Source organism: Corvus moneduloides, chromosome 24, assembly GCF_009650955.1.
Source record: "Corvus moneduloides isolate bCorMon1 chromosome 24, bCorMon1.pri, whole genome shotgun sequence".
Taxonomy (NCBI): domain Eukaryota; kingdom Metazoa; phylum Chordata; class Aves; order Passeriformes; family Corvidae; genus Corvus; species Corvus moneduloides.
In genome coordinates this window covers 987,278-1,010,393 of record NC_045499.1, presented here as the reverse complement: position 1 = coordinate 1,010,393, position 23,116 = coordinate 987,278, and the positions used below count along the sequence as shown (strand labels likewise).

At 59.3% G+C, this 23,116-nt stretch overlaps 1 protein-coding gene across 13 annotated transcripts in view; it reads left to right on the top strand.

The window, feature by feature from the left end:
- The window catches only part of PPFIA4 (PTPRF interacting protein alpha 4), a 60,442-nt gene that overhangs the window by 24,341 nt on the left and 12,985 nt on the right, over positions 1-23,116 (top strand). For 3 of the 13 annotated variants that reach the window (XM_032133091.1, XM_032133088.1, XM_032133087.1), the window contains exons 2-15: positions 1,221-2,493; positions 10,745-10,846; positions 10,953-11,117; positions 11,625-11,699; positions 13,298-13,393; positions 13,919-14,140; positions 14,550-14,696; positions 14,800-14,934; positions 15,587-15,670; positions 16,466-16,597; positions 18,151-18,213; positions 19,429-19,520; positions 22,215-22,356; positions 22,586-22,791. In XM_032133091.1, coding sequence (XP_031988982.1) covers positions 2,257-2,493; positions 10,745-10,846; positions 10,953-11,117; positions 11,625-11,699; positions 13,298-13,393; positions 13,919-14,140; positions 14,550-14,696; positions 14,800-14,934; positions 15,587-15,670; positions 16,466-16,597; positions 18,151-18,213; positions 19,429-19,520; positions 22,215-22,356; positions 22,586-22,791 — 1,898 coding nt within the window. In that variant the 5' untranslated portion in view covers positions 1,221-2,256. Of the gene's footprint in view, positions 1-1,220; positions 2,494-4,074; positions 4,389-10,744; positions 10,847-10,952; positions 11,118-11,624; positions 11,700-13,297; positions 13,394-13,918; positions 14,141-14,549; positions 14,697-14,799; positions 14,935-15,586; positions 15,671-16,465; positions 16,598-18,150; positions 18,214-19,428; positions 19,521-22,214; positions 22,357-22,585; positions 22,792-23,116 lie in introns of those variants that run through there. The other 10 variants (XM_032133080.1, XM_032133079.1, XM_032133086.1 and 7 more) reach the window with 10 other exon arrangements.

Below are 23,116 nucleotides of genomic sequence, written 5' to 3'. Positions count from 1 at the left end.
GTGTGTGTGTGGGGGGGGGGGTGGTTTGAAAGGGAAGTGACACAGAATCACAGCTGGCTTGGGCTGGAAGGGACCTTAAAGCTCATCCAGTCCCACCCCCTACCATGGGCAGGGACACCTTCCACTATCCTAAGTTGCTCCAAGCCCTGTCCAACCTGGCCTTGGACACTGCCAGGGATCCAGGGGCAGCCACAGCCTCAGATGCATCCTCAGACTCAGAGTATTCAGACCTGTCCTTGTGCGTTTCACCTGGAAAGTTTAAAACTGAAGGGGGGCCTGCCCTGGAAGCAGCACTAGACCAGCTCTCCTCACCCTGGGCCTGCCACGTTGTGTCTTGCTGCTCAGCTGCCCATGGTTTGTCCCCTGGCACAGATGGAGGCCGGGGTGGGCAAGTCCCCAGGGCGGCTGGGGTGGCAGTGTCACACTCACCCTCGCTGCTGGGTACCCTCACCCAGCTGCCGAGGGCTGAAGTTCCCCCACAGGACTGTGACAGTGGAAATCCCCACCTGGCACCTTGTCTGAGATGGTTTGGGGCTGCAAAAGGGGAGGTGGGGCTGTGGGTTCCAGCATCACCCCAGGGCTGGGTCCTCAGGTCCAGCCATGCTTTAATCCAGCCTAAACACTGTCCGACTGTCAGCTCTGCCTCTCCCCTCCAGCCTCTCATCCCTGGTGCCTGTGCTTGTGCAGGAATTCAGGGATGCTGCTGCCTCCATCCCCTGGGAGAGGTTTGACCAAGGGAGGAGGTGCTGGAGTTCATTGTCACTGAACAGCTGGGCCCAGCACATCTGTCTAGAGGAGGGGGGAACATGAATCCAGTCATTCAACTCATTTACTGCTGTGACTTCCCGCCAGGTTTGGGCCAAACTCAGGTTAGAGCCTGATTTTCTGCAAATTCCCTGAGGCTGGAGAACGCTGGGGCTGCAGAAGCCCTGGGCAGCCAGGAGTTCCACAGGGGGGATGGGATCCTGGCCCAGAACATGTGAATGCCAGACAGTTGCAGGGTTTTGGGTGCCAGGGTTGCTGTTTCCTGCGGCTTGGTACCATCCTGGATTTGGTGTAGTGGGAGCAGGAGGTACAACCTGGCACAGCCCATTCCTGTGGGTGCTGAGCCCACCTGGTGCGGCTCTTGGGGGTTTGATGGGGGGCAGAGGGGGCTGGGCAGGTTCCTGGACATTTTGGGGGCAGCAGAAGGGATCTGATCTCTGTCCCCTCTCCCGTAGGTCACTGCTGGGTGTTTGAAGAACTGTGATGCCCAACGGAGACACGTTTCCACATTGGCAGTGACACCTCATCCAGCTTTAGGGACAACAGCCCATCCTCACCAGAGCCCCCCTCAGTATGCCCAGGCAGCCCAAACATTCCCTGGACTCTCCCTGTGCTGCTCTTGGCCTGGGGTCTCTGTTGGGACAAATCCTCAAGGGTCATTTTGCCCCCCTCTGAACACCCCGTGGGTCACAGATGCCGCAGCCCCTCCGAAAGGCATCAGGGAGGTGACACACAGAACTCCAGAGAGGTGACACACGGGAGCCTGGAGAGGTGACACACGGGAGCCCGGAGAGGTGACACACGGGAGCCTGGAGAGGTGACACACAGAACCCCGGAGAGGTGACACACGGGACCCTGGAGAGGTGACACACGGGAGCCTGGAGAGGTGACACACAGAACCCCGGAGAGGTGACACACGGGAGCCTGGAGAGGTGACACACAGGACCCCGGAGAGGTGACACACGGGAGCCTGGAGAGGTGACACACGGGAGCCTGGAGAGGTGACACACAGGACCCTGAAGAGGTGACACACGGGAGCCTGAAGAGGTGACACACGGGAGCCCGGAGAGGTGACACACAGAACCCCGGAGAGGTGACACACGGGAGCCCGGAGAGGTGACACACAGGACCCCGGAGAGGTGACACACGGGAGCCTGGAGAGGTGACACACGGGAGCCTGGAGAGGTGACACACAGAACCCCGGAGAGGTGACACACGGGAGCCTGGAGAGGTGACACACGGGAGCCAGCAGCGAGTGGGGCACTGGTGACTGCGAGGACCTCGTTGGTGCTCAGGACGTCCCTGCACCCTGCTGGAGTGATGCCAGCTGCTGCTTAGCACCCAGGAGGAAGGGATGGGGAGTCCCCCTCCTTGAGCACCCCACTGTCCCCTCCCATGCTGGCTCCCCTGGCCCCCGGGAGCCCGCAGTGATGTGACCTGTGCTCAGCACAGCCTCAGCCCCTTCGGGAGCCTCCCCCAGCCAGCCCAGCCATGATGTGCGAGGTGATGCCCACCATCAGCGAGGGGGACCCGCTGGGGCCCCCTCAGGGCTCGGAGGCGGACGCTGACTTCGAGCAGCTGATGGTGAACATGCTGGACGAGAGGGACAAGCTGCTGGACACGCTGCGGGAGACACGCGAGACGCTCGCTGTCACCCAGAGCCGCCTGCAGGAGACGCTCCGGGAGCGGGACCAGCTCCAGAGGCAGCTGAACTCGGCACTCCCGCAGGTGAGGACCTGCCCCTGGCATGAGCAGAGCCTGCCCTGAGGCACACGAGGGGCATTGGACGTGGGGTTTAGCTCGCGGCTCTGCGAGGGTTGGCTCGGTGTGACAGAGGTGACGCTGCCACGTGGGTTGCTCCTCATGTCAACAGTAAATCCTGTCGGTTCTCTCAGGCCAAGCCACAACCGGCTCAGACAGCTTCCTTCTCCTCTGTACTGTGGGGAGGGGTGGGAGTGCAATCCCCCTGTGCACAGGGGAACGGATTTGGAGAAGGGGCAAAACCTCCCCAAGGACACCCCAGGGTGACAGCAGGGCAGATGCAGAGCCTCTGCTTCCCATGGGGACAGTCAGTCCATTGGGGGACAGCACTTGGGGAGCAGATAGCACATTTTGGGCAGCGGGTCTGGCTTGCTGCCTCCAGGCAGCTTCTTGGGATGTCAGGAAGTGCTGAGCCCACACTGGCACTTCAGATGGGGACAGTAGCCATTAACAATTAACCACTCACCGTTCACCATTGACCATCCATCACTCTCCTCCCCGCTGTGCAGAGCAGCCCCACTGCTGCCCCTTCCCTCACCAGGAGGGCTCCTTTCCATCAGCCCCATTCCCCAGTGGGGCAATGGGACTTCTATGTCTCCATCTTGGTCCTGGGAGGGGACACTGGAGGCAGAGCTGGTGCAGGGTGGAGACTGGGACACTCAGGGGGCAGAGGGGCAGAGGACAGCGAGGCTGCCAGAGGTCTGTGCTCAGTGAGCAGCCCAGGGCTTGGGGAATCAGGGCTTGCCTTGGGGCTTCTGCTGGTGCTCTGCTCCTGGTTCCTCCACCTGCAGAACCACCTCCAGGTACTCCAGAGGCCTGGACTTGGTCTCCACAAAGATGTTCATGCCAGAAGAGGATGAGGTGGATGAGCCCAGTGTCACAGGGCTGTGCAGGATGAGTCTGAGCTGCCCACCATCCCTGTGGGTTCTTGTGGGACAGCACAGTGCCCCAGGGCTCAGACTTGGGGGAACAGGGATTTTGGGGGACTGCTGCTCTGCTCCACTGTGGGTGTGGTGTGGGAGGAGCCCAACACCGAAGGGAAGCAGGAGGCTTTGAATGTTTGTATCTGTTCTGCAGTGCTGAGACCTGAGATCCTCCTTGCCTGGGTGTTGGGGTTTGGAGCACCTCGGAGAGACGGGGAATGGGTCGAAACTGGTGGCACAAGCTAGGACAGAGCTTGGGCTGTTGGCTGGCCAGCTCTCTGCATCCCTGCATTCTCTGGACGGAGGAAAGCAGCTTGGGAAGAGCTGCTCCGTACACAGAGCAGGGCTGGTCCTGCCTCTGCCCAAGCTGCTGAGAGCAGAACACCCAACAGTGCTTCCCAGGAGTTCCTGGGGTCCCTATGGATGAGTTTCTCCCTTCCTGAGAGAGGTGCTGAGACGTATCCGGGTGTTGGGTGCATCCAGTGCCACCACCACCCCCCGTGCTGGGGGCTCGGTCCCTCTGCTCCCCGCTCCGGAGAGAGCAAGCCAGGTCACCCTGACGCTCTGCCCGCCCCGCCGCAGCCTCCCGGATTAAGGGATGCGCGGATTTAGCCTCCGCTCCCGCTCCGGGGACGGACCCTCGGAGCCTCGGGGTGTGCTCGGAGCAATCTGGGTCAGCACACAGGGACCCGCTGGGTGCCTGGCCGGGGCCGCCTCCGGCCCTGGGATGTGAATGGGGGCATCCCATGGGGAATTTCCCGGAGCTCCCGCTGCCTCCTGCGGTCCCTGTGCGGGCAGGGGGCTCTGCGCCCGGGCACGGTGGCCCCCGGTGCCCCCCGTGCTCGCCTCCGGACATGAGGGCTCGGCATGAACACGGGAAGCAAATCCAAAGGTGCTCACCTGCCCAATGGGATTAATCCCAGCATGTGCATGTACCAGGTAAGTGGGACTGGGACGCGTGGGCCCCTCCTCAGGGCACTGTGTGGGGGCATCCCATGGGTCTGTCCCATCCTCTTCCTCCTTCTCCGTGAGCTCTTTTGCCCAGGAGCTTCCTGCAATCTCAGACCCCATTGGGATGGGACGCAAGCTGGATTTCTGGGAGAACCCCTTCTTTGAGGGCAGGATTGGGCACCCAGGCTCATCAGTAGTGTCCCCTGGGTGCAGCCAGGCGGGGGGATGCACTGCCTGGTGAGGCTGGGATGGGTGGCAGCTGGGGAGGTGGCACTCTGCACCCTCTCAGGACACAGTGGCAGCTGGATGCTGCTGTGTCGGCACGGGATCCAAAGGGACAGGCTGGGAATGTGCGTCTGGTGCAGATCCAGGCGTGGGGCAGGCAGGGGATGTGCCTGTCCAGGGCAAACCCCTTGGCAGGGATGCTCCAGGGATGCTCCTGCCTGTAGCTCCCATTCCCCCTTGCCCGTGCTGCATGGCTGAGCCATCCCACCCCCAGCCCATGGGGGCATCCCTCAGCCCCCAAAAGGCAGAACTCCAGGGCGATTTCCTGGGGAGACTAAGCTGCCTTAATGCTTCTTACATGATTTATTTATTCATGTGGGAGTGCTGAATGCGAATTAATCGGGCTGAAAGCTCCAGCTCCAGCCCCCCTGCCCTCCCTGTTCTGCAGGGAATTCGTGGCCGAGGACCAAGCCCTGAGCGTGCTCTGGGTGCTCTCAGCAGCCCCCCGAGGCCCTGGCTTTGCTCCCTCCTGCCCAGCCCCCCAGCTCAGTTTCTCCTGGGTGCAGGTGGCACCAGGGGATGCGGCACTCAGGGCTCCGGGTGTATCCAGATGTGTTCCCAGTGCAGGGTCCTGTGTGGGATGCAGCTCCTCCCTGTCCTGCCATGGCTTGGGGGTTTGGCAGGAGTCCCTGTCCCAGCTGTGTCAGGGGGAGAACAGGCTCCCAGATTTCACAGGGCTGAGGGTGAGGGCTGCAGGCTGCCACTGGCCACAGAAACTTCCCGCAGTTTCTCCTTCCGTGAAGCTCTGCTGCACCTTCGCTGCCTCTTGGGGCTGCCTGGAGAGCTGAGATCGGGCCTTTTTGGGGTGAGCAGACCCCCTAAGATTCCCCAAACTCCCTGGAAGTCCCCCAGGAGCTGGAGAAGGTCCTGACATCAAACAGTCAAAGTATATCTTGAGTTAACTTGCAAAGACCAGCAGCTAAATGGGAACCTCAGCAGCCCCAGCTGGGGGAAAACACCCACTGGGAAAGACCTTAAAGCATCTCCAGATTTTGGGGAAGGATGGAGGGATCTGGCAGCTGTGTGGAAAACTGTTGGAGCTGGTTGTGCTCCCACAAGACTGGGATGTTGAGGTGTTTGATTCCTGCTCTCCTGGCTGCACAGTGCTCCTCCCTGAGCAATCCCAGGTGGAAATACACATCCTGATGAAGGGAGGACACCGATTCCCCATGGATGGTCTCGCAGAGCCCCAGTGTTGTACCCAGGAGGCCTGGGAGGTGCTGGTGCCCAGCACTGGGGGTGGGTGATGGTCAAAGCCCTGGGTTTACCCAGCAGGATTTAATCTGTGTAATCCCATGCTACAACTGCCGGGGTTGTGTTTATCCCCTCGTCTCTGATTTGGGGCTTTCTCCTCGTTCTGCTCCACTCCTGGGACACAAGGAGAAGTGGGGTGACGGGGCTGCCAGCACGAGCAGACGATGGATGGGGCTCTGTCCCTCGCGTGCCGAGTCAGCAGCGCTGATTTCCCGGCACGGGCATCCTTCCCACACATCCCCCGCCGCTCCCGTCAGGAGCAATCACTCCAATTAGGGGCTTTAAAATGCCATTAATCCTACAGCTGGAGCCGGTTTGTCCCCAGGCTCGGGTGCGTTGGAGCAGCAGCCACGCTCCTGCCACAAACAGGGAATTTTGCTGGCTGTGGTGTGATCCTACTGCATCCCCGTCTGTGCTGCGGACGGCACCGGCGGACACCAGGGGGCCCTGGGCCGAGGGCTTTGGCATTTCAGCTTTGCCGTGCTACAGGCCTTGGAGCCTTCTTAAACCTCGCATTGCTCTTCCAGCCATCTCCATGCTGCTGGTTCATGGCCTCCCTCCAGCTCTTCCCTGTGCCTTCCCCACTGAAGCAGGCAAGGAGGAAAACCCCAAACCCCCAACATGCCTGGTGCTGACTGAAGATCCAAGTCCCAGTCCACAACATCCCACTTCAATACCTTGTGTGGTGCTCCAGATCTCCCTCCCTGCTCTGACAGTGTAAACAGAAGCCCTCCATCCTGCTCCATCCCTCCATCCCTCCATCCTTCCCTCCATCCTGCTCCTTCCCTCCATCCTGCTCCATCCCTCCATCCTTCTCCATCCCTCCATCCATCCCTCCATCCTCCTCCATCCCTCCATCCTGCTCCTTCCCTCCATCCTGCTCCATCCCTCCATCCTTCTCCATCCCTCCATCCATCCCTCCATCCTCCTCCATCCCTCCATCCTTCCCTCCATCCTGCTCCATCCCTCCATCCTTCTCCATCCCTCCATCCATCCCTCCATCCTGCTCCATCCCTCCATCCTTCTCCATCCCTCCATCCATCCCTCCATCCTGCTCCATCCCTCCATCCTTCCCTCCATCCTGCTCCTTCCCTCCATCCTTCTCCATCCCTCCAGCCTGCTCCCTCTCACCCCAGGTCTCAGGGCCGAGCCCAGTCAGTCGCACCGTGGAGGTTTGGTTTTAATCCAAACTGGCCCCTTCCTGGACTGCTGGGCTTCCTGCACGGCTCCTGGGGACTCCCAGGCTGTGTCTCACTGTCCACCCTTTGACTGGAGATCAGGCACATCTCCTTCACTTTCTAATCTGTTTATAGGTGTCCCTGCTTAGTCCCACAGCTTATCAGAGCTGGGCAGGCGCCTCTGCCTCGCCTGGGAGACTCCCAGCCATGGCCAGGGCAGAGGAAAATCGTCTGGATCCTCTTTATCTCCACTTTGCTGGGATGGAGGGCCATGGCACATGTGTGGATGGGGGTGGAGGCTGCACTCCACAGTGTGTCACTGCAGCCAGGAGCTGGAGACAGCTTGTCATGGTCCCCAACTCGCCTGGTGCCCACCAGTGACCCAGAGCAAGGTGGCAGCACTGGCATCTGGCTGAGGGGGGTGGCTGCAGGCGGGTGCTGGAGTGTTTTATTCCTATTTTTTATTCTGAAGGCATCACACTCAGGCCGTGTACTCGGCTGACCTCGCTGCTGGCCTGGCTCGCTGCAGGGCTGTTGCTATTTTTGGTGTAAATGTTCATTTTTGCAGCCTTTCCCCGAGGGGGGACAGTTTCTGAGGGCTCTTAGATTTGCCATGGGATGCTGCAGGCCTGGCACAGGATGTGGGGCACAGAGCACAGGATGCAGCCAGCATTCCTGTCGGGATGGAGGGCTCGGAGAGGAGCTGCCCTGGGGGAGGGCTGGCGGGAGCTCTGCGCTGTGCCCACCCCTGGCTGTGACCCGCTGACCGCGTGTGCGCCGGACTGGCCACAGCCGGGGCTGCCTCTCTCTCCAGAGGATTTGCTCCCTTTTAATCCCCTCTTTCAGCATGAAATCCTGATTGCGGGAGCGTCTGTGCGGCCTGGCCAGCACAGCGAGGGGATGCGGGGAGAGGAGGCTGAGTGCTGGCGGTCACTGTCCCCAGCACTGGCCATCACTGTCCCCAGCACTGGTGGTCACTGTCCCCAGCACTGGCGATCTCTGTCCCCAGCACTGGCCATCACTGTCCCCAGCACTGGCGATCTCTGTCCCCAGCACTGGCCATCACTGTCCCCAGCACTGGTGGTCACTGTCCCCAGCACTGGCGATCTCTGTCCCCAGCGCTGGCGATCTCTGTCCCCAGCACTGGCGATCTCTGTCCCCAGCGCTGGCGATCTCTGTCCCCAGCACTGGCGATCTCTGTTCCCAGCGCTGGCCATCGCTGTCCTCTCGCTGCCTCCAATGCCTCGTCCCACCCATCCCACGCTGCCCTGCGCTGTTCACTCCAGTGGGAAGAACATCCATGTCCACATCCATGCCCCCTGCCAGCCACGGGGCAGAGCCAGAGGTTTCCACCTGTGCAGATCCAGAGGCTTTGGATCCGCAGGGTCCTGCCCTGGTGCTGGAAGAGCCCAGAGCCGATGCGTCCCCCACATTTACAGCTCGGGCTGCTGGAAGACGTTCCCAGGGCCATCCCGGCTGCCAGGATGCTTTTCCCGAGCTCCTGGAGCCCTGCCGCCTGTCTGTTGGCGTATTGAGGGATTGGGGGAGTGACAGATCCCTAAATCTGAGGCGATGCACAGGCACCTCTCTGGCACATCTCCCTGCCGCTCTCTGCTCGCCGGTATTCCCAGCCCGGCTCTAATCCGCAGGGATGCTCGGGAGCTGCTGGCAGCGCTTGCATAACCCGCGGAGCGCGCACGTGTGTGCGGCCGGGCTGTGCCGAGCCCGATCCCGATCCCGATCCCGATCCCGATCCCGCCGGGATCCCACCGCGATCCCGGCTCCGGGGAGAGCCCGGCTCCGGGAAGGGCTGCGGTGGCACGGCGGGGCCCCGGTGCAGCTGGTCCTGCCGAGGGTTCCCTGTGCTCTGGGGGCTGTGGGATGTGGCATGGCAGAGGTTGGTGACAAGGCTTGGGGTGTTGTGACAGATTTGGGGGAAAACTGGTGGGGAGAAGGGTGATCCCAGGGCTGGAGGGATCCCTGAGGAATGGATGGGGACAGGAGTGGTCCCTAAGAAGGGATGGGAAGAGGGATAACTGCAGGGCTGGAGTGGTCTCTGGGGAATGGATGGGGCAGGAGTGGGTCTGGGAAGGAATTGGGGACCTCAGGCCCTGGGGCAATGCCAGAGCAGGGATTTTGGAGCAGGGATGTGGAGCAGGGGTGTGGGGTGGCAGCGGCCTGAGGCAGGTGACAGGCAGGAAAGCAGCTGCTTATGGGGACAGCGGCTCTTTCCCTTCCCCCTCACTGCGACCTGCTCGGCTCCTGTCCCACTGTGGGGTCTCAACTGCACCAGTGCCACCACAGTCCCCACCAATCCCAGGCTACAAACCCCACCAGTGAGACAGGTTTGATGTGGGAAGGGAGAGGGAAAACCTGGCTGGGGCAGATGGATGCAAAAGCTCCGGATTTCTCGGAGCTTCAGCTGTTGCAGGAGGTTTCACTCAGAGCTGAGCAGAGCATTTGGTTCTGCCTAAGCCTCAATGCTTTGCTTCGGTTTGAAGGGGTTTTATTTGCTAAACCTGAAAATTAAAGTGAAAAAGAATTTCATGCTGTAAAACAGCTCTCAGCCCCCTCTTGAAATTTGGTTTGTTAATGCTCCATCAAATCCTTCTCAGCTTCTTCTGAAATCCTTTGGCTTTTAAAATTCTTCCCAACAACACTGAACCTGGTGTGAATTCATGGCGCGTTCCCACATTTGCATTTCACACCCTAAGAAAACCTCGCTTGGGCTTGGCACCACTGAAGAGCAACTGGGAGCAACGGGAGGTGCTCCTGGGCTCACCCAGGTGCCTGGGTTTCATTTTCTAAGGGAAAGTGAACCATCCTTCATCTGAGGGCCTTCAAAGCAAGTTTCCCTTCCCCTCCGACACAGCCACAAGTGTGATTGTGGTTTTCATCCTGTCCCGAGGGATGTGCTGGGTGTGCAGCATTCCTTTGGCATTGCTCTGGGCATGGCTCTTCCTTGCTGGCTGTCACATCCCTGGAGGGAGCGGTGGCAGCAGCAAGAGCTGGTGGCACCTGGCACATCTCCTGCTGTGCCCCATCCCTCTCAGCTGGGATTTGGGACCTGGGGGTGCCCCGTAGGCAGCTCACTGGGGCTCCACATGCTGGATTGGGGCAGCAACCTCTTTCTTTTGGAAGGAAGTTTTGGATTATTCCAGGTCCTGAGGTCATGGCAGAGGCTGTCTGAGGGCCAGGGGACTCATCCTAGCCGGCTGTGGCTTTGTGGTGAGTTTTAGCCTGATGGGAGGCTCCAAGGTGGGAGCTGCATCCAGGGGACAGTGGGAATGGGAACGTGCTGGTGGCCTTGACTGGAATGCTTTAAATGCCATCGAGCACCTCTGCAGCTGTAGAGCAGTTCCTTGTGTCATTGGACATCAAACCAAGTGGGATCAATCTTGAGATGCTGTGTTCTCCTTGTCCAAAGCATGAGGGAAGCCAGGAATAAATCCCCTCCTGGCCTGGCTGTGCCTCTCCACCAGTTTCTCCACGTTCCCCTCGGTGTTACCGTGTCTCCCTGGTTGGGTTTGGATGGGAAATGCTGTGCTGGAGGTCCGGCAGTGGGGCTGGGATGCTGGCTCCATCCCAGCCACTGTCCCCGCTCACGGCCCACCCTGCTCTCCGCAGGAGTTTGCGACGCTGACGCGGGAGCTCAGCGCCTGCCGGGAGCAGCTCCTGGAGAGGGAGGAGGAGATCTCGGAGCTCAAAGCCGAGCGCAACAACACCCGGGTAAGCCTGCAGACCCTGCTGGCAGGCCCTCGCTCCTGGGACTGTGGGACACCAGGGGCTGCTGGCCCATCCTGCCAGTGACAGCCCCTGTCTCTCCCCCCTGCAGCTCCTGCTGGAGCACCTGGAGTGCCTGGTGTCACGGCATGAGCGCTCCCTCAGGATGACGGTGGTCAAGCGCCAGGCCCAGTCGCCATCCGGGGTGTCCAGTGAGGTCGAGGTGCTCAAGGCACTCAAGTCACTCTTTGAGCATCACAAGGCGCTGGATGAAAAGGTGGGAAAGCTGCTGGGACCTCTCCTTCTCCCAACCCTCCTCTCCCTGCCTGCCATTTTGTGTTGTTAAGGTGACATGGGGGCCCTCAGCAGGAGTGTCTTGGATATCCCAGAGCTGCACTGAGGAGCTGCTGGGGCTGCCCAGTGCATGCTCTGGGTTTGAGACTGTCAGGAGAGGGAACTCCCCCAGGTCACTCTCGGCGTGGTGGCATTTGGCACCCTGGCTCAGTCTTTGCTGTGCCTCCTCATTCATTCGCCTCAAGCATCTCCTTCTCCTGCTAGGAGACCTCCCCAGGCTATCCTGGCAATAGATCTCCAAGAATTGGCCCAGGCTGTTGTCTCCAACACAGTTTCACTCTCGGCTGTGATGGGCTGGATGATCCTGGACCTGTGAATCCACCTGAGCCTGGCTGTCAGCCCAACAAGCAGGCCTGGGAGCGTGCCTAAATCCTGGACACCCTCATCCCAGATAAATAACAGCCTTTCCCGTTGTTTCACCCACCCACAGGTGAGGGAACGCCTTCGAGCAGCCCTGGAGCGAGTGGCCACCTTGGAGGAGCAGCTGGTGGATGCCCATCGGCAGGTAAGGGAACCTGCTGGGCTGGGAATGCTCCCCACTACCTTTGGGAATTCATGTGGTATTTGCATCTGGTCGGGTTTGATGTAAGGCTTTTGTTCTAAAATTGCTGTTTACTTGAAGGTTTGTCTGTATTTAAGGAAACCTTGTAAAGATTCTGAAAACCTTTTGTCTCGCAGGTGACATTTCCCTGCTGTTTGCTGTTTGAAATTCGTGTCACTGACAAAAACAATCTGAATCTGAATCATCCCAGGGGGATGAGGGTGACTTGGGACTTGCCCTGATTTGGCAGAGACCCAAACCACACTGCTTCAAGCACCTCATCTTGCATCCCCCATCTCCTTCCCTGCTGGAGTCCTGGGGTTGGGACTTCGCTGTCTCCAACCTCCAGCCACGGTCATCTCAGAATCCCAGAATCCCAGAATCCCAGAATCCCAGACTCATTTGGGTTTGAAGGGACTTTAAAGCTCATCCATTCCCACCCCCTGCCATGGGCAGGGACACCTTCCAGTATCCAAGGGTGCCCCAAGCTCTGTCCAACCTGGCCTTGGACACTTCAGGGATAAGTGTTCTTGAATAGACATGAACTCTGTTTTCCTTCCTGGAGTTTGTGCCCAGCCACTACTCCCAAAAGGAAAGAGCCATTCCTACAGCCTCTGCCAGCCAACTTTTGCTCCTCTTTCCAGTTCCTAGGATAAGTCTCATGGTATTTCCCAGGCTCCCAGGCCCCTCTCCTTGCGGGGACCATTCCCCATCCTCCCCTATCAGAGCAGGACACGGTGCCAGTGTTTATGCCCTGCTCCTGCTGCACCGGGTTCGGGATCTGTCTGGCTGTAAACCAGTGAAATGAACTGGGAGGGAGCTCTGGGGTCCAGGGCTCACCAGGAAAACCTCCCTCAGTGCTGATCCTTCCCAGCATCTCTGACTTGCTTTCTCTTAGAATCATGGAATCATTAAGGCTGGAAAAGCCCCCTTTGACCAAACACCCTCATGCCCACTGAACAATATTGTGAAGTTTCACGTCTGCTTGTTTTTTGAACACTTCCAGGGATGGTGACTCCACCACTGCCCTGGGAAGCTGTGCCAGGGCCTGACCACCCTTTCAGGGAAAAATTTTTTCCTGATTTCCAACCTGAACCTCCCCTGGCCCAGCCTGAGGCCATTCCCTCTCCTCCTGTCCCTGTTCCCTGCCAGCAGAGCCCGACCCACACCCCCCGGCTGCCCCCTCCTGTCAGGGACTTGTGCAGAGCCACAAGGTTCCCCCTGAGCCTCCTTTGCTCCAGGCTGAACCCCTTTCCAGCTCCCTCAGCCGCTCCTGGTGCTCCAGACCCTTCCCCAGCTCTGTTCCCTTCCCTGGACACGCTCCAGCCCCTCAATGTCCTTCCTGAACTGAGGTGCCCAGAGCTGTCCCCAGGATTCCAGGTGTGACCCCAGCAGTGCCAGCTCTGGGCTGTTCCTCCCCTGCTCCCTGCGGTGCCCCTGGCCACAAGCAGGGCTCTGGCAGGGAGCCGCTGCAGCCCTGGGTGCAGCAGGACTGGCCTCAGCTGTGGCTGGCCCGGGTGTCTGCTGCTGTGTCCCACTGCTGTGTCCCTGTGCCCGTGCAGGTGGCAGCTCTGCAGCAAGGCTCTGCCCGTGAGCCCGCCGTGGGCGAGCGCGATGAGAGGGAGCCCAAGGAGCCGGCACCGAAGCTTCCCTGGAAGGTGAGAGCCCTGCAAAGCCCTGCTCTGACCCTGCTCAGTGAGGCTGTCATTTCTCCTACCTCCTTATTGCTGGCTCCAGGGTGCTGAAAACCTTTTTCCCTCTCCCCTGGGTCCGGCCCTGTGGGAAATGCCCCTCTTGGTGGATACAGGCCATTTCTGAGCGGGGGGAACTCGTGCTCGGGTGCTCCAAGGAGTTCTGCTTCCCAGAGACCACAGAATGGTTTGTATGGGAAGAGAGGCTATTTTAAAGGCTATTTTCTTCCAAGCCCCACCAGCGGCAGGGACACCTTCCACCAGATGCTCTGGGAAGCCCTCAGCCATCCCTATTCCATCATTCCTGTAAGAAGCTCCATCCCTGGCTTGTGGAGGCTGTTGATGGAGGTCCCAGAGCACCCTGTCTCCACTTCCACCCCCTCACCGAGTCCCTGCAGGGCCACATTCTCACTTTGAGTGGCTGCAGGCAATGCCACAACCCAGGAGCTTTGGAGCATCCCAACATCCACCTCCCTCTCTGGTGCCTTGCAGCGTCTCTCCAATGGCTCCGTGCACCCGGATGATGAGGCCGGGCGGGTGGTGGAGCTGCAGGAGCTCCTGGAGAAGCAGAATTTTGAAGTGGTTCAGGCCAAGGAGCGAATCTCTGCCTTGGCTGCCAGCGTGGCTGAGCTGGAGGAGGATCTGGGCACCGCCAGGAAGGATCTGATCAAATCTGAAGAGATGAGCAGCAAGTACCAGAGGGACCTCCGAGAGGTGAGTCCCTGTCCCCCTGCACTGCCCAGCCTGGGGCAGGACCTCACAGCAGCTTGCACTGGGCTGGGAAGGGATTGGAACTCCTGTTGTGTGCAGGGTGTTCCCTAAAAGAGGCCACTGCCTTTGGGAAACTGTCCCCAAGTCCACCAGCAGGGCTTCCCTGAGGTTACAGACAGGCTCTCAGGTGTGCTGACACCTGGGGCAGTGACCTGTGTCCTCTCTGGGTTTTCCTGTAATAGTTTGACTCTCCCTTTATCACTGCGCCATTCTGCTGTCCCTCATCCCCGTGTCAGGGGGGCTTTCACACTCCATGGCCTCGGGGTGTCCCCGGCTTGAAGGAGCTGGGTGGCCCTGCTGTTCCCAAAATGCTGTCACAGAGCAGGGTGTGACAGCCCCATGGCTCCCCCAGGCCCTGGCACAGAAGGAGGACATGGAGGAGAGGATCACCACGCTGGAGAAACGGTACCTGGCAGCCCAGCGAGAGGCCACCTCCATCCATGACCTCAACGACAAACTGGAGAACGAGTTGGCCAACAAGGAGTCCCTGCACCGCCAGGTACCGAAGCTGGGCCCAAAGTGTCCCCCTGCCGCGGGGAGCTGGGGGCAGGAGGGGGTGCTGGGGGTGGGAGGTGCCGAGCACCCACCCTGCTGTCCTGCAGTGCGAGGAGAAGGCCCGGCACCTGCAGGAGCTGCTGGAGCTGGCGGAGCAGAAGCTGCAGCAGACAATGAGAAAGGCAGAGACACTGCCTGAGGTGGAAGCAGAGCTGGCCCAGCGCATTGCTGCGCTCACCAAGGCAAGTGCAGGGGTGGGAGCTGGAGGGGACATCAGAGACCAGAGGGGAGGGGAGGGAAGGGCTTGGAGAAGGAGAGCAGGGATGGGACCGGAGGAGGATCTGGGTCTCGCCACCCCCTGCAGCGATGGAGCCCCTGGCAGCACAAGGCATCCCACTGTCCTTGCCAGCTGCTGCCTCTCTATCCCCTGCCATCCCCACGGCTGCAGGGACAAGGCACCGCCTTTAAAGCTCTCGCTGTGTCCTGCACGTGTGGGGTTTGCTCCCTTCCCTTGGCCCCTTTCTCCAAGGCAGGGATGGCCCTGTCGGTGTGGGTGCCCTTTGGCTTGTGTGAGCCCACTCCAGGATGAGGAGAGAAGGAAGCACCAGGCTGGATGTAGGAGGGCGCAGGCCTGGAGGGAGGGATGGATGCGGCCATCCCTGCCCTTCCTGGGTTCTGGAATGGTGTTTAGTCCCTTACAGAGCATCTCCAGCTCCTGTCACTGTGCCAGCCAGGGCTGGTTTGGGCTCACAGGGAGCCCTGGCAGGGATGCAGGCAGTGGGAGAGAGCCCTGCATCCCAGGAAGGACTGAGATGCAGAGATGGACACAGGGATGCAGCAGGGCCCTCATGGTTTTGGGAGCATCATCCAAGAAGGCTGCTCTGCTTTTCCCAGGCAGAAGAGAGGCACGGGAGCATCGAGGAGCACCTCCGGCAGCTGGAGACTCAGCTGGAGGAGAAGAACCAGGAGCTGGCCAGGGTGAGTCCTGATCCTTGCCTTGGTGCCTGGGTACCTGGACACACCTGGGCTGCTGTTCAGGAGCAGGATGGGAGAACAGCCTGGTTAATCCTTTCCCATCCAGGATCACTTAAACTTGAGCCACACAGGAGCTCATGGCACCCTGCTGTGGTTTCTCCTTTCCCAGGTATCCAAGATTTGCTGTTAATGTTCCACACCCACTCCTCTCCCAGCATCACCCCCTGGGGCAAGCTGGGACCCCAAATGCAGGGTGGAAGGAGAGGCTCCAGCAGCTCTTCCCCCGAGCCTGGATCAGCAGGATGAAAAGGGCAAGGAAGCTGAGCTGCTGTGGCCTGGGCTGTACAGTCCCTTCTGTGCTTCTCAGCCAGGGGCTGGGCTGTCCCTGCAGGAGCCCATTTCTCGGGTCACCCAGGTGATATTATGGATGTGCCTCTGGGGAAGCCCCCAGAGGTTTTTCCCTAGGACAGATATTTGAAAATCCAGAGGTTCAGTATCCATTGGGGTCTGGAAGGTGCCCCCAGTGTGGATATTCCTGGCAGATACACAGGAGGATCTGTGTTAAGGGGCAGGCATGCATGATCTCCCTAAATCCTGTCCCCTCCTGTTCATCCCTGGCTGGGAGGTGGCAGAGAGCAGCAGAGCCAGCACAGAGGGTCCAACCAGTGCTGCAAGAGGTGGATTTGTCCCCAAAAGCTGGGCCTGGTGGGCCAGCTCTGACAGCACAGCAGGCACAGGATGGCAGGAGGGCACTGAGCCCCTGTGGATGTGACACGGATGTCACTGTGTCTGTCCCAGGCCCGCCAGCGGGAGAAGATGAACGAGGAGCACAACAAGCGGCTCTCGGACACCGTGGATCGGCTGCTGAGCGAGTCCAATGAGCGGCTGCAGCTGCACCTCAAGGAGAGGATGGCAGCCTTGGAGGAGAAGGTAGTGCCTGGGGAGGGGTCCTCTGGGGGTTGAGGGGTCTGCAGCCCCTCCGTGCCTCCTCCAGCCATGGCCCAGGGCTGGAAGTGCCTGTGCAGGGCTGGAGAAATGGTAACATGCAGGACATGGCTGTGCTGGGGCTGGTGGAGCACAGGGAACTGCTCCGGTCGCCTGGACCGGAGAGTCCCCCTCCCCACCACCTCCCACAGCAGCAGGATTTGTCCTGCTCCGTTCCCTCACCTCCCTGCGTCTCTGCCGGTGCAGCCCCGATGCCACCTGTGCCCAGCATCCCGACTGCATTTTGCAGGAAAAAATGCAGCGTTCATCCTGTCCCAGTGCCCATCCCTCCATGTGCTGCCTTAAAACCTTCCTGCCCCCAGGTCCAGACTGATTTCCCTTCTCCGAGCCGGGGCAGTGTCCATGAGCAGCTCCCACCAGACTCCTGGGGAGCTGGGTTTCCCTGGAGGAGCCGCCTGGAGCTGTGGCTGCCTCGGTGTGAATGGAATTAACTGGGAGCAGCTGGTTCCAAGCGAGGATCCACCCGCAGTGCCCGTGAGAGGTCAGGCCTTGGTGATTCAGCTCTCTCGGGGTTCCTGCCCTCAGCTGCTGCCTCCAGGGCTGGCTCTGGCCCCCCGCTGCTCTGCTCCTCCTGTCCCCAGCCAAATGTGGCTGTGCCAGCGTGTCCAGTCATTCAGCACATCAGTCTGGATAAAGAGCAGGACCCAACCTGCCGGGATGAGTCCAAATCCCACCCCAGCAAGCAGCAGTGATCACAGTGGTGACACCTTGTGAAGGGCATTGCCTGCTCCCCAGTTTTGTGCCAGCACTGGCCCACCCTGAGAGTTTCTCCAGGTCTTTCACGCACAAAAATGATCCTGTTTGGCTGCCAGCACTTCCCAAAAATGAGTACTAATTCAGGCAGTTACAAACTCTCCAGGGGAGGTTTAGATTAGTTATTAGGAAAAAAATTTTCAAGGAAAGAATTATAGCATTAGAATAGTCTGCCCAGGACAGTGGTGGAGTCACCATCCCTGGAAGTGTTCCAAAACCATGGATGTGACACTTGGGGTCATGGTTTAGCTGTGAACTGGGGGGAATGGTTGGGCTCAGTCTTAGAGGGCTTTTCCAATCTTAACAATCCCGTAATTCTGTGATTCTATCAGCACATCTCCTTTCCCTCCTGCCTGCTCCCTAGCTTAGATATAAGGGACCTTTTTCCCCTTGATCCAGCTCCTCGAGGAGATGTCTCCTCTCAGACATATTTCCTAACCTTCAAGCCCTGTCCATGAAATCTCTCACTGCCCTCCACAGCCATGCCCGGCCCTGGAGTGGGGCAGGGGTTGAGCTGTGACCACCCTGCTCGAGAAGCAGGAGCTTTGCAGAGGAGACCTGTGCACAGGCAGGTGAGGAATAGCCCAGGGAGCCTCTTCAAGGTGTTCACCACACGGGAATTCCACACTGGCCGTTCCTGGGAGGCCGCATGGCTGTTTCCTAAACGGTCTCTCTTTTTCTTTCCTGTTTTTGTTCCCTTTTATTTTCTTTGGTTTTTCTTAAAGAATACGTTGTTACAAGAGCTGGAAAATACCCAAAAGCAGATAGAGGAACACCAGCATGACAAGGTAAATGTGGCTGCAGGGACCTGCCCCAGTGACAGCGCTGCCTCACTCCCAGCCCCCAGCCAGGGGCACTCGCTTCTCCTAAAATGCCCCAGTTTGGGAGGAGCTGGGATCCCAGAGCACCTGGCAGCAGGAGGCCGCACACTCACCCACGCAGTAGCTGGATGGAAGCTGCCACGCCCCTCCCCGGAGAGCCCCAGCTCAGTTCCCCACCAGGCATGTTGGGTCCCACCTCCCTGTTGCTGTCACACTCAGCCATCCCTGAGCCCACCGGGGACAGCGGCGAGGCCGGGGTGGCTTCTCCCGTGCCTAGAGAAGGGCTCAGGCAGCCACGTTCCCTTGGCCCCTGAGGCTTCCTCAGAGGGGGGGAGATCTGCCCCATGCCCAGCTTGCAGAGGCCCCGTAGGCCTTCACAGCCTGCTCTCAGATAAAGCATCTCAGGAGGGTCTGCATGAACCCCTGGTGGCCTTGCTGAAAGCTGGAGGGACGCGGCTTTGTGGAGCAACGGGAGCTTTTGGGATGTGCCCCTTTTGGGGTGTGCCCCGTGTCTCATGCATGGTTCGGGGGATCAGGGGCTGCTTTCCCACTTGCCTGTGGGGAGGACGTGTGCTTATTCCTTGTGCTTCCCAGCCTGGCTGCTCAGGCCTGGGCAGGGCAGAGCTCGGGGACTCGCATGACACTGCTGGCGCTTTGCCCAGCCTGGCTCAGCCTGTTTGTCCCCCAGACTGGACCCTGCTGTGCCCAGGAGATCCCTTCTCCCCTCCCTCCCTCCCTGTCCATCTGCAGCCTCCCCCTGGCATCTCCCAGCACTGGGTGCAGGCACAGCTTCCCCGTGGGGATGGGGCTGGGAGCAGGAGGGACAGGGCCAGCAGCAAGTTTGGCTGGGGGATCCCTCACAGCTGGTCCCTTGCCAAGGGAGCACACACGTGCAGTCTGGAGCAGAACCAGAGCACCCACGTGGCACCTGTTTTCCTTTGTCTCCCAAAGCAGCTTTCCTTGAGCACCTGTGTCTGTCTGTCCTGACCCCCCCTCCCCAGCACCCTCACTCCCTGTGCCTGCACGAGCTGTTTCTTTACTGATGTGGCCAAGATGCTTTAACCTGGGCTGGGGATCTGAAAAGAGAATGTAAACGTGGGAATAGCCAAGGATGTGGATTGCCCCAAACCTGGCAGCTCTCCAGAGCAAACCCAAGCCCTGCCTGTCTCATCCCCCAAACAGCGGCGTTTGTCCGACGAGATCGACAAGCTGAGGCTGGAGGTGGATCAGCTCAAGACCAGGAGTGGGACGTTTGTGGAGAGTGTGCACAGCAGGTAAGAGCTGGGGCACCCCTGCCTTTGGGGGCAGTTTGCTTTGCAGACCCCGGAGTGCTGTTGGCATTGGGTGTTTCTGGTGCCCCCAAGCTTCAGTGCTGGGCTGCAGGGTTCTCACAGCAGGGTCAGCTCCTGGCCCTGTCCTGGGGTGGGACACAGACTCTGAGAATAGCCCAGCCCAACTGAATGGCCCCAGATTTTTAAGGGTGAGAAACCACTGGGCATTGTTTCTTTTTCTGCACAAGGAGCTTAGGACTTACTTTGCTTTGAAAGCTGGATGTTCACCAAAGGACTTTTCCCCTGTGGAGTCCAGGGGATGGGCTGGTGCAGAAGGAGGAATTGCTTTGGAGCTGTTGCAGGCAAAGGAGAATGAAGCCCCTCTTTCCCCAATGCAGTGGTCCTCCCACACCCTTTCATTTAAAGTCAGCTGGGACATGGGGACATCCCAGCCCAGGGCACCAGGAGCAGAGAGGAGTCCATTGGGATACCAGAGCTGCTCCAGGAAAATGGGGGTGGAAAAGGAGGGTGACAGCACAACAACCCCACTGTGCAGCTGCAGCCACCCGGGACACTAACCCTGCCCTGAGCACTTCCAGTGTGGGTTCAAGGCAGCAAGGGGTCAATGGGAGCAACCAGTGAAGAAAATTCCCCCCTCAGCAAGGCTGGAAAAGACAGGGAGGAGCTGGTGTAACCAGCTTTGGATCTGTCAGCAGAGAGGAGAAGGCCTGGAGACCCCGTGTCTGTCATGGAGAGAAGAAATGGAGAGGGTGAGGATGAAGCTGTGAGGATGAAGGAAAGCTGAGTGCTGGAGCAGAGTCTGGAGCATGTGTGGGCCCTCTTTGCATGGGTCCATAAGAGCAGGATGGACAATTTTGTGATTTTTTGTATTTCTCAGAGGAAAAATCAGCAGAAATCTTGAGTTGCAGAATGATCCCCCAGCTGAAATGTCTGTCAGCTTTTGTCTAAGGTGTTTTTATCTGATTGTAGCTGGGGAGCAGCATGTCAGCAGCTCTGCAATCCCTGGAACTTGGCTGTGCCTTTGTCTGGCACACCAGGCTGGCCCAGCCATGCTGCTCGTGGTGCTGGTTTTATCTCCAGACCCGTATCTGCACTGCAAACCAGGCCCACCATGGTGGAAAACCACGATCTGCCTTGGGCTGCTGCTTTTGTCATCTTAAATTCAGCTTAAACTAAACAAACCTCGTGTCTCCAATGGCACTGTGTGTGGGGAGTAACCACCCTGTGCCCTGGGAAGGTGCCTTGCTCAGCCCTGTGGTTGGGTCTTCAGGGCCAAGAGGAACAACCAGGCAAAGTGGAGACATGGAATGAGCACCTTGGGTGGCTCGAAGTGTCCTCATGTCCAGCTGCTGCCTTGCTCTGCCTGGTGTGAGACTCACCAGGTCCTGGTCCCAAGCACCAGCCCTGGCAAGGAAGAGGAGGGTGAAGAAGTCCCAGCTGGTTCCTGCTGGGAGATCCCAACAATGCTCATGTCCTCACACCTGGAAGATGTTTCAAGTGGAATTTTATTCGCTGGAATCACAGAATCGTTAAGGTTGGAAAAGTCCTCCAAGGTCATCGAGTCCTTCACCCAGATACCAATATTCCCACTAAATCGCATCCCAAAGTGCCACCTCTGCCATTTTTGGAACACTTCCAGGGATGGGAACTCTACCACTGCCCTGGGCAGCTGTGCCAGGGCCTGACGACCCTTTCTGTTAAGAAATTTTTCCGAATATCCAACCTGACCCTCCCCTTGAGGCCATTTCCCCTCATCCTGTCACTCACTGCCTGGGAGAAGAGCCCGACCCCCGTCAGGGTATTTTCTCATGAAAATGTTGGAATAAACATAAAAAGGAGAAGAGCTCCCTGGCTGGCTCCTGCTGGGTACGTGGGGATGGAGAAGACACAAGTTGTGTTGAGATCTCTGGAGAGGGAAGGGCAGGAGGGGCCTGTTCAGCCCGGGCTCCACAGCAGCCCCCAGTGCAGGGGTTTTGGGCAGAACTGGCTGGATGCCCTGGTCGGTGCACAGAAAAGGTGGAAGGAGCAGCAGGGGAGGGCCCAGGGCTGAACTTCCGACAGTCCAGGAAAGTCAAGAGTCTCCTGAGGTCAGAGCTCACCAGAGGCTGCAGATTCCTCAGACAGGGCAGCTCCGATCTCTGCTCTCTGTGAGCAGGGACAGGAGCCAGGGAAGGGCTGGAGCTGTGTCAGGGGAGGGTCAGGCTGGAGATCAGGGAAAGGTTCTTCCCCCAGAGGCTGCTGGGCACTGCCCAGGCTCCCCAGGGAATGAATGGGCACAGCCCCGAGGCTGCAGAGCTCCAGGAGCGTTTGGCCAAGGCTCTCCAGGATGCCCAGGGTGAGATTGTTGGGGTGTCTGTGCAGGGCTGGGGGCTGGATGTGATCCTTGTGGGTCAGTTCCAGCTCAGGATATTCTGTGATTCAATGATTCTGTGAGTGATTCTGTGAGTGCATTTCCAGGTCCAGTGGGGGGGGGGCGAATGGGGCACCTTTTCCCAGAGCGTGGTTTTGCATCCTTTCATGCAGGCAGACATCGCTGGGATGGGCATCCTGCAGTGGTCTCCTCCTCCTCCTGCTCCTCCTCCTCTGTCCCAAGCAGCCTGGGCTGCAAGGGGAGCAGCCTGAGGGTGAGGGTGTCCTGCACAGAGCAGTGTTCCCCACAGGGCTCTTTCTTCCCAGGTCCCACATGGGCAGTGCCACCGACCTGCGCTTCCCGCTGGGAGCTGTGGTCCACGCCCCGGCCGAGCCCTTCGGAGCGGCCCCGGGGCTGCCCCGGGCACAGAAGGGACGATTCGGTGCCCGGAGGGAGGAGCCAGCCAAGGTAACCCCGGTGCACCCCAGCGCTGGGGTCTGCTCCTGCCCTGCATCCTGGCATTAGGGTCAGATCTGGAGACACGGGGCAGTTTCCTTCCGCTGGTGCATTGATGGGGGAACATCAGAAGGGTTTCCCCTTGGGATCACACTGAGATGGAATTCCTGCATGGGGGTCACCAGTTTGGCTTTTGGAGACATGGGAATGCTGTGTAGGACAGTGGCCCTTGTTCCCCCAGGACTGGGAGCAGGCCCAGGCAGGTGGGGTCCTGGCCACGGGGTCTCACGCCTTCGACAGCGACCCCGACATCTCCGACGTGGACGAGGATGACCGCGAGACGCTGTTCAGCTCCATGGATGTGCTCTCTCCTGGTGGGCACTCAGATGCACAGACGTTGGCCATGATGCTTCAGGAGCAGCTGGATGCCATCAACGAGGAGATCAGGTATGACCATGGCCAAAACCCACCACTGCCTTGTGCTGAAATGGCTCCAGGGGGACAACAAACGACCAGGAGGCTTTGCTGGCCTAAAACTGGGGCCTTGGTGTGTCTTCAGCCAGGGAAATGGCTCGAGGACATCCAGCCACAGGGCTTGGTCCTTCCTGCCATGCCTCCCTGTCTCTCAGCTGCAGCAGTGCTGGCTCACAGGGTCGTTATTTCAAATGATCATCATTTTATAAAAAGTCCTCCATGAACATTAAAAGGAATCGGGGTGTGTCTCAGCTCTGGTTTTTATGGATCCTGATGGATCTTGCTGCCATTCCTGGAG